General features: G+C 48.3%; 1 protein-coding gene and 1 long non-coding RNA gene across 38 annotated transcripts in view; one reads left to right on the plus strand and one right to left on the minus strand.

The window, feature by feature from the left end:
• LOC122387227 (zinc finger protein 239-like) overlaps positions 1 to 14,045 on the minus strand; it is a 76,543-nt gene that overhangs the window by 33,655 nt on the left and 28,843 nt on the right. Inside the window, exon 7 of one of the 37 annotated variants that reach the window (XM_043377230.1) lies at positions 13,342 to 13,472. The exons of the other annotated variants lie outside the window; for them this stretch is intronic. Within the exon in view, the coding sequence (XP_043233165.1) occupies positions 13,387 to 13,472 (86 nt within the window). The 3' untranslated portion in view covers positions 13,342 to 13,386. Of the gene's footprint in view, positions 1 to 13,341; positions 13,473 to 14,045 lie in introns of those variants that run through there. 37 annotated transcript variants of the gene reach the window in all.
• On the plus strand, positions 993 to 4,700 carry LOC122387235. Its single transcript, XR_006257531.1, has 3 exons — positions 993 to 2,256; positions 2,451 to 2,579; positions 3,862 to 4,700. It is a non-coding gene; the product is annotated as an uncharacterized LOC122387235 (long non-coding RNA).

Raw genomic sequence — 14,045 nt, forward strand, 5'->3', positions numbered from 1 at the left:
GGTGTATTTTTTGGTCTAGAATGAATGATCTTCCATTCTGCTGAAGGTAACACTATGACAATTAATGGAATATTACTAAAAAACAAGACAATGTCGGTGTCTAGTTCAAGCTTAATAATTAACATAAAAGAATTCTCTATCTTTTGATATGAGTCATAAAACAAGATGAACTTGGGAAATTTACGAATTTCGGTATTGAAAACCGCAGACCACCCTCAGTTGTGCTTTGTCCACTGTACTGTAAATGCTGCTAATATACCTCTGTCGCTAGCAGACGCATGTCTTTGCATTTGATTGGTTGAACGGCATTTCGTTTGCTGATGGAGAACACCTTTGTTTTAATTTGTATTTTGTCATCGGTTATGTTATTTGTTTTGTCTGTTACACTGAACTCTATTGGGGTCTGTTATTTGATTTGATTTTGTTAGGTAAAGATGGAAGGCACTGTGACTATAAATAATGGAAGGTAGGTGTTGTTGGTTTGGTACCTTCTTTTTAAAACTTATTTTTTTCCTGAGATTTTGCCTGTCAGGCTGGGTGATTTTGTGTTTTAGATCCTTTTCTGAATTCTGTGGTTCAGTTGAGATTCAAATCAAAATAGGTAAAAGGTAACTAGGCGAAGGCCAAAGGTAGTTGATGTTTTGATTGATTTGTCTTGTAGTTGTGGTAATTATCCTACCAAGTATGCTCTACCCCAACGGCCAGTTGACGAAGCATGGCAATTTCAACGAGATGTTGTCATTGTGGCTCGTGAGTCGTGGGGCTGTTCAGCTGGTGTGGGTTTGGTGCGTTGCGGATTTGGCTTCGTGCAGCGCAGATTTAGTGTAGCGTGGTGCAAGTTTGGCCTGGGTGGTGTTTCACTTATCACTGGTGATAGTGATAGCAGCACGCTGCTATTTCATGTGTCAAATTAGGTTTCCATGGAGACATCAACAAGCCCCACTCACATTGCTCCAACACAACCACAAGTGTGACGTCAGCAGAATAGCGTGCTGCTATCACCGGTGAAACACCACCCTGGTGACGAACTTGACGGGGTGTCAATAAAGCTGGAGTCACCTTCAGCGCTAGCCAGTAAATGTGTAGATAAAAGGAAGCTGAAATTTAAAAACAATCTAACCTTACCTAACCTTACCTTACCTATTGGCTATTAACATACTAACCTATACCCTACACCCTACCAACTGACGGTGACGCCAGCTTTACCATAAACCGTAGGTTGTAGTTTAGTAGGTAAGGTTAGGTCAGGTTATATAATGTTTTGTTCTGTTAGACTAGGTGGGTATTTGATTAGATTTAAAAGCGAATTTTGTGTAAATGTCTCAAGAACTGGAAAGTCTAGCGACTTCACAAATGGGTGGCAGCATGTGAGATGCCTGCTATATGAATACCAGAAATCCTTCTCTATGTCTCAACCCCCTGTTCTGGGCTGGGCGGACACTTTCATCCCATGTGGGAAGCTCCCCTAGGAGCATACATGGAGCCAGGTGCAGTGTCAGGGACAGGGTGCCCTGTTCACTGGATGGGCTCAGCCCCAATGACTTGTACCAGGGTGTTTGCCCATACCAATAGCTCCCCCTAATTCCTATCATTCCTCCAACTCTGTAGTCTTTTTGGGCCAAAACTTGAAAGGCAACCCAACAAAACTTTAAATTGATTTTTAACTTGTGGCATAGTACTTACTATTTTGCCAGTCTGACAACATCCCATTACTGCCTTGACTGGCTTTCTTCTCTCTCAGGCTGATCCTGTGTCACAGAGCCACATAGATGAGCAGCTACCCATCGTAGGATGCACACTCAACCTCCTGCTAGTTTCTGAGCCAAGTCAGCTTGACAGAGGGGTCTGCTAATGCACAGCCACCTAGCCACTGCTAACAGATGCTGGCTGGGACAGACGCTCATCAAAGGTGTGCCACACGACATGGGCATTCTCGTTCTGCATCAAGCCTCAAGGTGCCTCAGCCAAACGGCAGTGAGAAATAAGGGTTGGAATAAAAGAAGAGGACTGAGGAGAAAATCCATTTACCACAATTTTATCACTGTGGACCATCGCGAATGCGTAGTGTAATATACCTATTAACTTAGTAGCCCAGCACGCTCAAGAGATCTTGGAAACTGGACCACCCCAGATCAGTAGATGCAGACATGCACGTGCAGACGAAACACCAGCGCCATGCATGGGGTCCAATCTCACCATGGAAATGCCAAAGCACACAGCTCAAGCCATGCTGCCATCCACATGACGTGCGGCCAGGTATCCATTATCAGACTAGATATGTGATATCTGAGTTTTTTTTTATAACATAGCCATTTGCAATCTTTTGTGGCGATGGAACTTTCTTAGCATAAAAGACCGCCGTTGTGTAGGTACCGTGCCTGTGGCCAGCTTAGTCGTTTCCATTGTATGCTTTGTGGTTTTTTAGTTCTGAGCATGTTATCTTTCAACAGGCTCGTTGCTGTCGGCGGTTCTGAAGACAGCGGTTCGATCCAGCTGAAGGACGTCACCTGGCAGGAAGTTGTAGAGTGTGGTGGCCAGTATCAAGCCACATTGTCCAGAAACCATCACATTATCTCCAGGTCAGTAATTGTGTGAACCGGGGGGGGGGGGGGGCGCAGCTGCGCCTTGGTCACCACTGTGTCGAGTTGTGAACGCCTGGGCCACTGTGTCGAGTTGTGATAGGAAAATCCTGCGAAATTCCTCCCACTTCTCCGTAGGTCTCTGCTGCTTTAACACAGGTGTCCAGTCCGTGTCGGTGAGCTGCCAGTTGAACTGGTCAGGATCGACCCGCTGTAAGCACCGGTGTTGAACCGTCGGGCCGGTCGCCGCACGCCACCAAACCGCAGCCCCACGCGGGTAATGATCGGGCTTGGACTTCTTGGATGAGATGTTTATGCACAGGCTAATGTACTGTAATTACCAGTATAGCGCCTTTTGGGGCGACTAACGGAGCGAGCGAGAGGGTGAGCCTTGCACGTGCGAAATTTCGAGGGGGTACCTCCAACTGACTTGTGCACGGCACCCTACTGACCGGTTTCTAGCGATGTGCCAAATTTGAGCACAATCGGCCCAGCCGTTCTCGAGATCTGGGAGCGGCACCCTGCACGTGCGCACGTGCAAAATGGGTCCCGACTGGCTTTTGCACGGCACCCTACTAACCGGTCCCTAACTGTGTACCAAATTTGAGCGCAATCGGTCCAGCCGTTCTCGAGATCTGGAAACGACCCCTGCACGTGCGCACGTGCAGCAGCACCCCAACTCTGGCACATGGATATGCAGTGCCTAGTGGGTGCCTACCTACATGCCAACTTTCAGCGCAATCGGCCAAGTAGTTACCGAAATATTGCAACAATTGCAAAACTGACACCTCTTCGTTTTGCACGTGGCACGTGCATAAGGGGTCACCCACATGCATCGGGAATAGTCCAATACTTGGTAGAAGGAATGAAGCTACCCTATAAAAATTACCGCGTGTAAATCGGTCAAGTGGTTGCTGAGATATAAGCCTCGCAAAAGCGTCCGCACGGCCGGCCGGCCGGCCGGCCGGCCGGCCGGCCGGCCGCTCATACTCAGAAATTTCCGTTATTCTACGTAAGACTCCGCTCGCTTCGCTCGCTCCGTAATGACTGAGTGTGCGACAGAAGACGTTGTGACCATGAGTCATACTCGCCGTGGCTGGTATTTGATGACCGTCGTGACCTGTGACGGTCGCCGTGACTGCTGTGTGACGATCACCGTGACTGTAATGTGACGGTCGCCGACCGCCGTGGATGGTACGTGATGTTCTCAGTAACTGTTTATATAACGGCCGTCGCGACTGAAAGGTGACGACGTGACGAGACGCGACTCGCTCTGTTACAGGTCACTAGTCGCCGGTGCTCGAGCTGACGGCGTCGCTCAAGGGCTCCACGGTGACAAGCGCCGTCACCGCTGCCGCCGCCGCCGAGACCATCCGACTCCTGGGCCCTGTTTCACGGCAGCGTACTGCAGCGCGCTACGCAGCGCTGCTGTGTTAGTGCGGCGATTGAGACGAATTCGGCTCGACGCTCCAGCGTTGCGAAACACCCGTGTCTATGAAGGATACGCCGATACGTCTTCCAGCTTCAAGCCCTTCCCGCCCCCCCCCCCCCCCGCCCCGTCCCAACGGTGTTGGCCGAGATTGGGGTTGGTATTTTAACGGGCTCTCCGATGACGTCCCGCAATTTGTGTTATGTAATTTGACGATTATGTCGTAGTCTCATTCTGTCTCGATATGCTAATAAATGATAAATGGGACGGAGGTTGGAAGTAAGGTGTGAGTGGCTGTAACCGGCAGGTTTTGGCGAGCGCGATATTAGTTATTGTGAGCGCGCCAGCTGCATTAAATCGCGCGCTTCTGGCGAGAAAATACTTGCTCTGGAACCTAGAAGTTTGTCGTGAAATCTATGTGCCTTTGGATTGAATTATTAGAACATAATGTACTTTCGGTGTCCAGCACTGCAGCTCTGGAAATAGAAATATGGATGTTGGCTGTTTGATGTAGCAAGGGCTAACAATCTGCGTCAAGAATCAAAAGCTGTATGCAAATTAAAGTGAATATATTTCAATGAATTTTTAAATTTTGTGATACAAAACATAAATGTGTCAACTACTGATTACACCCGGCTGCAAACACTGTAACGCTTGCAATGCTGTACGGCAAATAAATAATATAGATTCTCTGGCGGCCGACTGGCGCGATCCGAGGCTGCTGACTGTTGTTGTATAGGACAACACGGCTGAATGGCTACGATCGAGAGTACGGAACGGTGCTGGTGACTGGCGGACCAGCGAAAACAGGAAAGGAGATGAATAGCTCTAGCTCCCGTCTGCGCGCGGAAGGGCGCTGATTGGCGCGGCTCGCAGACTCCATTGGCTCATCAGACTGTTGTTGGTTTTGCTCCTCCCCTCCCACAGGCGTAGCCAGGTAGCTTAGTTGTGCGCGGAAGCGAGCGGCCAGAGCGGCTTTAGGTGTCGCCCTCCCAGCGACCGGGCAGTGCAGCTGGACGTGCCGCGGATGGTCCGCCTCTGATCTCGGCACACTCGGAAGAGTGCGGCCGGACACTCCATGGAGTTGCATAGCGTCGATAGGCCGTATGTTTTTGTTTTTGTTTTGTTGGGTTAGGCCCTTTCGGTCCAATGCGACCATTTCAGAGCCGGGAGGATAATAGGATATAGGGGGAGACATTGGTCTGGGCAGGCACCCTAGTGAGTCGCCGGGGCTGAGCCCGTCCAGAGGACAGGCCACCCAGCCCCAAGGCACTCACTGCACCCGGCTACGGGGTACGCTCCCTCGGGAGCAGCGGTGCCGCTCCAAGGGAACAGCCCGCATGAGATAAAGTTGCCTGTCCAGCCCGGAGGGGGGTTGCGGCGTGGAGGAGAAGGATTTCAGTATCCTGAGGATAGAAGCACGGAACGGTGAGGCCGTATGGTGTCGCTGTCGTAATATATAAAAGCGTAAGTAGAAGGTTGAAGCAAGATATAGAATGTTTTTCTTTACATTTAATATCGCAAAGCACAGCTTTATGCGCTGGCTACGATATGAGCGCGTCGGTTGCGGCAGTAATCATCGAAGAAATATATGGTTTATGAACGTTTCTTGATCATAAAATGATAAAACATTGCAATGTTTGCCTATCGTGAAGAAAACTCATATACTGCCGCTCTATCGTCCGGAATTATTCGTGTTTGATTACGGCGATTCCGCCACTCTATCAGCTGATTTTTGTTTCCGAGTCACGTGACCAACCGGTGTCTCCCTGTTTAGATACTGCCGCCTGGTCTCATCAAGAGAGTTCGTCAAGACATAAGTCTCAACGCAAAACGATTTTTGTGTGTCGGACCACATTTTTCAAGTGAAGTTTTCTGATAATCTATCTTGCCATATGGTTTGCAGTCGGCATGCAAAAAATCACAAATGCAGCACGTGCGCTTGAAAAGCACGAGACAAAAATTTCAAGGTACTTTATTTCGGCCCACCCTGTATATGTAGTGCCGCAATTTTGACTTTCTTTCTGCTCCTGTGACGTCATCTTTGACCTGACCTGAAAATGATCTCATTAAAAATCATAGACCTTATCCGTGTGTACCCTGAACCGTTTACCGCTTGTCGCTATCTTGCTTTATTCTCGAGATCTCGTTGTCGCTCCCGCTCGTAATAATGGACCGGTCATAAAAATGACCTGACCTGAGGTCAACGCAGGGCGATAGCCACTTTTTTATTTTCGCATATGAATGACAATTGATAAGGCTTTAATCGTCATCAGACAAAATTGCAACTTTCAGTGGAAAAAATATCAAGGTCACTCTTCGAAAAATAGGTCAAAAGGTCATGTGATCAAAATTTTTCAAAAATTGAAAATCCGAGATAGCCAAAATGTTTGTTGGTTGATTGTGAGTTGAACCATATTAAGTTTTCATCGTAGAAAACCAATAGTTTTTGAGTTATAGGCCGCCAAACATAGGGCTGCAGCGCGACCTCCAGGAATTACCCGAGGCTATATCTCGGAAACCGTTGCTCGAAGAAAAAAATCCTTGCCACAGCTGGCTTCCCCGCCCATCACAACCCATTAGACCAATTTTAAGCAAAAAATAAAATATGAGGGTGCAGGGCACTTGTCGATTTGTCGTGGAACGCCCCAGGTGTGGTCCGGCTCGACATGCCCGGCCGGTGCACAGTGGGCGATCCGGCCGGTGTAGCCTCGCGAAACCTATCGGCATTCATAGCATCCATGTTTTTGAAGCTAGAACTATAATATTTAGGAGCATCCTTATTGAATATCTAATGAGCATAGGTATGTTTTAAATAAGAACTATCTCTTTCAGGATTTGTGCTCTGTGGCGAGCTTGCAATTTGCCTAATTGCCGCTCGAATAGCGCATGAATACTTGTGAGGGAAGGTCGAAATTTATGACGATATGAGCTGGGTAAGACATTGAAATGGTGTGTACCATCGTAGAGAATTGCTTCAAAACCAATTTTTTTTATTCAAACATTTATGCCCTACTAATTTATACATGTCATGAAACAGCGTAAATCTCGCCCGGCAAGGCCCCATTTCATAACGTGACCCAAGCAACGGGTTTGGTTTTTGGTTAATGAATTCTCACAAAATGGTCGCAGAATCACGATTTTGGCATCGTCGTGTTCGCTTTGTTCAGACGTGTCGAATGGTATACTTTTTGTTCAGGTGAGGCCACCGTAAGGTGTTGACCTCGAGTCAAGGTCAGGTCAGAGGTCTTCTGGTCACGGAGTTGGTCGAAGGAGGTCATATCGCATATCATTCGATTCGGCAGGTCTTCCGGAGTCCATTGGTGACCTTTTCGACCCTCTAGCTCAATTTGATCGGGAGTTATTGACGAAAAACTCGTATGACCCTAGTGACGTCATAAATGACGTCATGCAAGGTCAACAATGCAAAAATGAAGCATCAGACCTTACAAGGAGTGCATGGAATAACGATTCCATGTACTTGAGACAATTGTATTTCATTGTTGGCGCCAAAATAACAGTTTTCATATTTCCCCATTGACTTATAGGTGAGGTCACGTGACCAACCTGACTTCATGTGACGTTTAGGAAAAAATCTCCGATACATGGGCGTCACCACCACTAGGGACACTAGGGACATTGTCCCTAGAATTTTTGAAATCATCGAAAACTACTAGGGATTGTCCCTAGAAGTTTTTGGAGCTCCCTTTACTGGGGACACGCAAAGAACCCGGGACACAATAATGACGCAACTTGCTCAGCTCTCCAAACACATGTGTTTTGCCTTGCGAACGGTCGCGTCAACATCGCCACGATAACTAAAAAGGCCCACGAGCGGTTTGCCTCCTCACAGATGTGACGGTGCCCTCCGGCCTCCAGGCACGTGCGTGTGGTCGCCGTAAAGCTGGATACGGCAGGCCGGCACTCGTCCGAGAAATTGGTCGAGTTTGTTTCCCAGTCACCCGAGGAGACACCCGAGCCGATTCTGGAGGTGCCCAGCGTGATTGCTCAAACGAACTCGGCTGGTCACATACAGGTCCAGCTTATAAACCCGACCGATGACGATATGCAGCTGCCCGCCGGTTACGAGCTGGGGCAGACCCAGCTGTATGAGGGGCTGGTCGCCAAAGTGCGCGTGGACCCGGCGGGAGGTCAGGATCAGGGCAGTACTGGGCCGCCGCTCTGGGCCGGCCGCTGGTCAAGCCAACATTTTACATTTCCTAAATCAATTCCCTCTGGAACATCGGAGTGGGGATCGGAGACGGCGGATAGAGGGGGAGGCATCAGGGCCATGCCCCTCGCCCAAAGGGAAAATCAGGGGTCATCATATAATTTGCCCCCCCCCCCAAAAAAAAATAAGCGATGGGGCCCCGGCCCTTATTCGATTGTCACTAGGCTCAAGAAACCCACATCAGCTATTAACAGCTCCATACCGGTCTTTTAGGGCCCTACACTGACCTCTGAGGGCCCTTCCATGGTGGTCAAGTGCCCACACTGACCGTGGAGGACCCGCATTGACCTCTGAGGGCCCTCCGCTGGGCCCCTAAACCGGCCTCAGGGGCCCATCCGGCGTCTGAGGGCCTCACATCGGCCTCTGGTGGCATTTCTGTCTCTGGGGTACCAAGACTAACCTTTACGTGTCCCTGAGGGCCCTGTACTGGATTTTGAAGACCCGATGCCGGCCTCTAAGGGCCTGCATCGGCCTCTGAGGGCCTATTTTGACCTTTGGGGCCCTCTGCTGGTCTGCGGGGCCTAACGCTGGCTCATGCCGGTCTTTTAGGACCCAACACTGACCTCAGACGCCCCAATGTTGGCCTGTATGGCCCATATTAGCCTCTGAGGGCCCGCACTGGATTCTGAAGACCCGATGCCGGCCTCTAAGGGCCCGCATCGGCCTCTGAGGGCCAATCTTGGCTTTTGAGGGCACTCTGCTTGTCTCTGGGGTCCAACGCTGGCCCATGCCGGTCTTTTAGGAACCCACACTGACCTCTGAGGCCCCATGCTGGCCTGTAAGGGCCAAAATTATATTAGCCTCTGATGGTCTCGCACTGGATTCGGAAGATCCGATGCCGGACCTTTCATGGCCTGCATTGGCCTCCGGGGGACCATTTTGGGCTCTGAGGGCCCTCTGCTGGCCTCTGGGGTCCAGCAGGTTTGCATAGGCAGAATGATGTGGGCACGCGTTTCCTGATCGAAGAATATGCCTACATACTACCGCGTAACTTCTTCGTTTTTTCCCCAACTAAACATTAATTGTTATCCCTCGTTTTTAAACTAGGCAGTGGCCGAAGTGCAACAAGGAACGAAGATTGGGGTAGGTGGGCATTGGCGACCAGACTCAAGCAAAGGTTTGTGGCGACGCCCTGGAAAAGTGTCCCTAGAAGTTCTGAAACCGTGGTGACGCCGCTGATCCGATAGGTATATAAAAGTTGTAACTCGTAAGACCTCTAAAGGACAATAAGTCCTGCACGTCTCACCTCCCTGTGAAAGTTACTCTGGCACTGAGAGCGTTGCAAAGTTGCGACATCTGATGATCGTGCAGAGGTTCATTTATGACGTCATAGGTCAGTGACCTGACCTGACTTGAAAGTTGAAAGTGCGGTTGGTGTCACAAGATCCAGCTTGCATCAAAGGTCAGGTATACCAAGTTGCAGCTCTCTATCGCCTGGGCGTTTTGAGCTATCGCGAAAACACCCTTTGGGGCACTTACCCCTTGTGCTCAAGTGCACCAAGCCCCGGCCAACCCTTAGAAGAAAAAGGTGTCTGGATGCCAGGGCTGCAAGTGGCTGCAAATTTTCATTGGCTCCCCTAATAGATAGTGTCTTAGTGCATGGGATACAGCATTATTTTCAGTTCTTCCTCGTGATACTTTTTTCAATCGTCTCAACATCTAAATTTCACTTTCCATGCAAAATGGATGCTCAACACCTAGCAATTTCATCGTTCCGCAAAATATTCAAAGAGCGTAAAAATCGGCTGTAATCATCCCCCTTATGAAGTGTTACGGAACGCTGTCTTTAACGATCCTTTTGTCTTCGAAAAAATGTCTGTCTCCTGAGCCATGCAAATGCACTAATCGTAATCTTTGATGAATTTTCTGCCGACTAGAATGCGTTGTTTTCCAATTTTCGGAAAAAAGCGTCTTTGAGGTTTCGCGAGGCTAGACAGGCCTGATCGCCTACCATGCGGTGCTCGGGGGCCCCGCCTCGCGCACCTACGTGCGTTGTCACTTGTCATGAGCTGCGGGCGGGGCGGAGCAGGGTTTGTCGGAAGGTCATTTCATGCTCAAAAGTAACGAAATATAATATACCATTCGAAAGCTGACGGTGAGCTGATTCCAAAAATGTAACTTATCAAAATCGTTTGATGACGTTTTAACCCGCGCCGGGCCGGAGGGGGTGTTTGAACACCTTGCGGGTTTTCGCCGATGTTTCAAAAACGGCGGCGCTCCAACGTACACCTGTTCGTGCATCTTTTCCGCACTGTGAAAAGTTCAGACCCAGGTCTCCCAAGGTCAGGTCACCAGATCACGCCAAGTGACCTCACCTCAGAAAAAAAAATAGGAATGCTCGTCATAGCTACACCGACTGAACGATTGCCTTGAAACTTTCAGCGATTGATAAGAGTAACAGTATCTAAAATGTATATCTCGGAATTTCGATATCGGTGACCTAAGGACAGGTCAATTTTGCGGCCTCTCCTTTTTTTAAGTCAAAGGGAGAAAATTGAAAAGCGTCTGTTTTGCACGAACGCCATTTTAGACACATTCAAACATCGAGATGCAGGTAAAATTGACACACTGAAGCAGGAAATGGCAACTGTGACCCCTCGTTATGTCCCCCAGGTCATCTCAGGTCACGAATAGTACCTAACCGTTTTTCGCTTTAAAAAAAAACTTCTGATGTAGGAATGCTAGAGCGATGAAAACGCCTTAGATGTGTTCGGCTCGACGTTGCAGATCGACTGATATGCAGCATGACCATTTCCGGTCAGGTCATGACCTTGACCTGAGGTAAAATTTTCAAGTTGACATTTCAAGGTCAAAATAGTTCATTCGACGCGTCTCGACGAGAGGAACACGATGCTGGCAAAAGAAATGTCGTGGCTTTTTTAGTCAAATGTTATTGCCGAAAAAGACTTTTTGTAAAAACGGCTATTTTTGGAGTTTTTGCCCTCTGGAGGCTAAACCGTTGACCTGAGGTCAAATCTGAGGACATATTAGCGAAAGAACGTTAAAGTGACCATCCCACCTTAACATTAGTTTTGAGTTGAGATAGCCAAATTGGTGGCCATGGTCTGAAAATATCGGTTTGGGCACTCACGACATCGAAAATTACTTTAATTCGGAGATATGGAATTTCAAACTTGCAGTTTTCGGATTCTAAGGGGCTAATGCATTGGAATGCCGCCTTAGAATTTGTGACGTCAGCGCAGATCTAACGATTTTATTATATCTAACGATTTTACATTATAGAGTTCAGTGACTAAAACGTTTGGTAGCACGCAGTAGCATAGGCCGCTTTGCGCGCAACAAGTGCCGCACTTTCAAATAAAGTCGCTATGAACAGCGGAGATCCCAAAAAGTAAACAAGAGTAAAAGTCTAATATCTTGAAAACCGGTGAATAGTTTTCGATGAAATTTGGTAGATATTCGTTTTCGCTCTTTCTGAACCGAGCGACATCACTTTCATGCCAATTCATTAACTTTTTTGAAGGTGGGAGGGTCTCTTTAAACGAGCTATCGAATGCGCTTTTCCGCAGCGCTGTAGCTCTATCGGTTCCCGAGTTAGCGGTTGGCAGTTTCCAAAATGTTGAAATAACCAACATTTTACCTTTGGTGACCTCTGGTCATTCATTCATTTTGTTCATTCACCTCATTTTGCGCCCAGATGTTCTTTTCTGAGTCCAAAGATGCCCTTTTTCCGAAAAGTATTACTGCTAAGTGCTGCTCAAACGGCTTAAAGAAGACCATGTTACGCCCGCCGACCGGCCGGTGTCAATAAGGGCGAGAATTCGACACCGCGCGCGGGCGGCAGCGCCTTATCGGCACCGCGAGCCACGACATCTGCCGGGCGGCCGGCTGGGCGGTGGGAAGTTATAAGTGCGTGGTCTTATTGCACACGATCGGGGTGCGCTATCCCATGTTTCGGCGCGGAAAGTTTCAGTGCAGCATCGGTGCGTCTGCCGCGGTGGTCTGTGCATCGATGGTACAGAAAATAAGTCATACAGAGCTGAGAAAAGACTGAATGATTCCGGGTTGCCTCGAAACAATCCGTTTCAAGCATACAGCTGCATTCTTAACGTACTGTATCACTTGTTAACCCTCGGCGGCCGAGGCGTGCTGTGAAAGCCATGACTTCAAGTTATTTTTATTATTGGCGCACATTGATCCCCGTAAGAATTTAATTCATGTCTTCATAACCTTCTTACTAGTACTTATATGAGTTTTGCTTGGATTTTTCCCACCTGACTGGACTCATGAAATGGATGACAATTCGTGACCACTTCTAAAAATTGGTCGTGATACCAAATATGTAGCCTGTCTGTAGCTTTTTTATTATGATCTTGGGTTTGGAATTTCTTTTTTTACTAAGTGCCTACCTACTTTCAAAAGGTCAGCGCCGCCCCTGGCCCCAACCACGTGACTCTGCAGTCTGTAACGACCCAATCACCGTTCTTGTAGACAGCATAAATGGCGCCGCATCAACCCCAGATTACATAACGGCGCTTATCGCTGGTTGCCAATACATACATGTCTTCGCAGTGTAAATGTTATAAGAAATTTAATTTGAGGACCACTAGAATTTAAATATACGAGTCATTTAAGTCAAGGCGGCGGAACGGGGGGGGGGGGGAGGCGGGGAACCGGGGAACCGGGGTACCGTGCCCCTTTTTGATTTTGACATTTTAACATAAGCCCTATGAGCGTTGCATGGAAAGAATGGGACCAAAAGTCGGCAAAGCGCCCCCCCCCCCCTTAATAAAAGATACCTATTCCGCTGCCACTGACCTAAGTACCTACCAAAGCTTCAAAAGTGTGAAATCAAAAAAAGGAAAGACCTTTCGAACCATGGGCAATGGACTGGAATTATGATAAAATTGGCGCAATCACAGGTTTCTTACTCTTTCGCACTACATCGTCTGTCGCTGACAACAATTCGGACTTGTAAAGGTAGCACAAAATGTTTTTCTTCAACGATTTGTCAGGAACGTCACCATCTTCACATCACACTGATGGTAAATACCAGTTTTCAAACTCCAATGTCAAACTTTAACCAACACCCTGCAAAATGCTTGTTGACATGGCTCCAACACTACAAGTAGCTCGCGAAATCGAATAGCAGCGTGCTGCTATCACCGGTGAAACACCGCCCGGGTCTATGTCTCAGCGGGCGCGGCCGGTGGCCCGTGTGGTCTGGCACCCGACGATTGGCTGCTGGTGCGCACCGCTCTGTCCACTACCACTACGAACACAGCGAGGTCATGTCCGGTCACCGTCCAACGAGCAGGCCACTTGATTTGGGGTTAGGTATAGAACAGAGGGTCTCTTTGGGAATTCGGTAGTGAGATGATGTGCTTTAACCCGCGCCCTGCTGGGGGTGTTTGAACACCCCCCCCCCTTGTGGTTTTTCGCGAATATCTCAAAAACGGCGGCGCGGAGCGCCGCCGTTTTTGGTACACCTTATCATACATAAATTCTACACATGTTGTGAAAATTTCAGACCAAGGTCATTCAAGGTCAGGTCACCAGGTCACTTGAAGTGACCTCACCTCATAAAAAGTTTCAATGTCTGTCATAGCTACACCGAGTGACCGATCGCTTTGAAACTTTCAGCAATTGCTAAGAGCAATAGCATGTACAAAATGTATATCTCAGAATTTTGATATCGGTGACCTAAGGTCAGGTCAATTTTGCGACCTCCCCATTATAAGTCAATGGGAGAAAATTGAAATGCGCCTCTTTTGGACTAAAAACATTATAAACACTCCCAAACACCGAATTACAAGTGGTTTAGACACACTGAACATGAAAATGG

Source organism: Amphibalanus amphitrite, unplaced genomic scaffold (genome assembly GCF_019059575.1).
Source record: "Amphibalanus amphitrite isolate SeventyFive unplaced genomic scaffold, NRLGWU_Aamphi_draft 000278F_arrow, whole genome shotgun sequence".
In the NCBI taxonomy this organism is placed as follows: domain Eukaryota; kingdom Metazoa; phylum Arthropoda; class Thecostraca; order Balanomorpha; family Balanidae; genus Amphibalanus; species Amphibalanus amphitrite.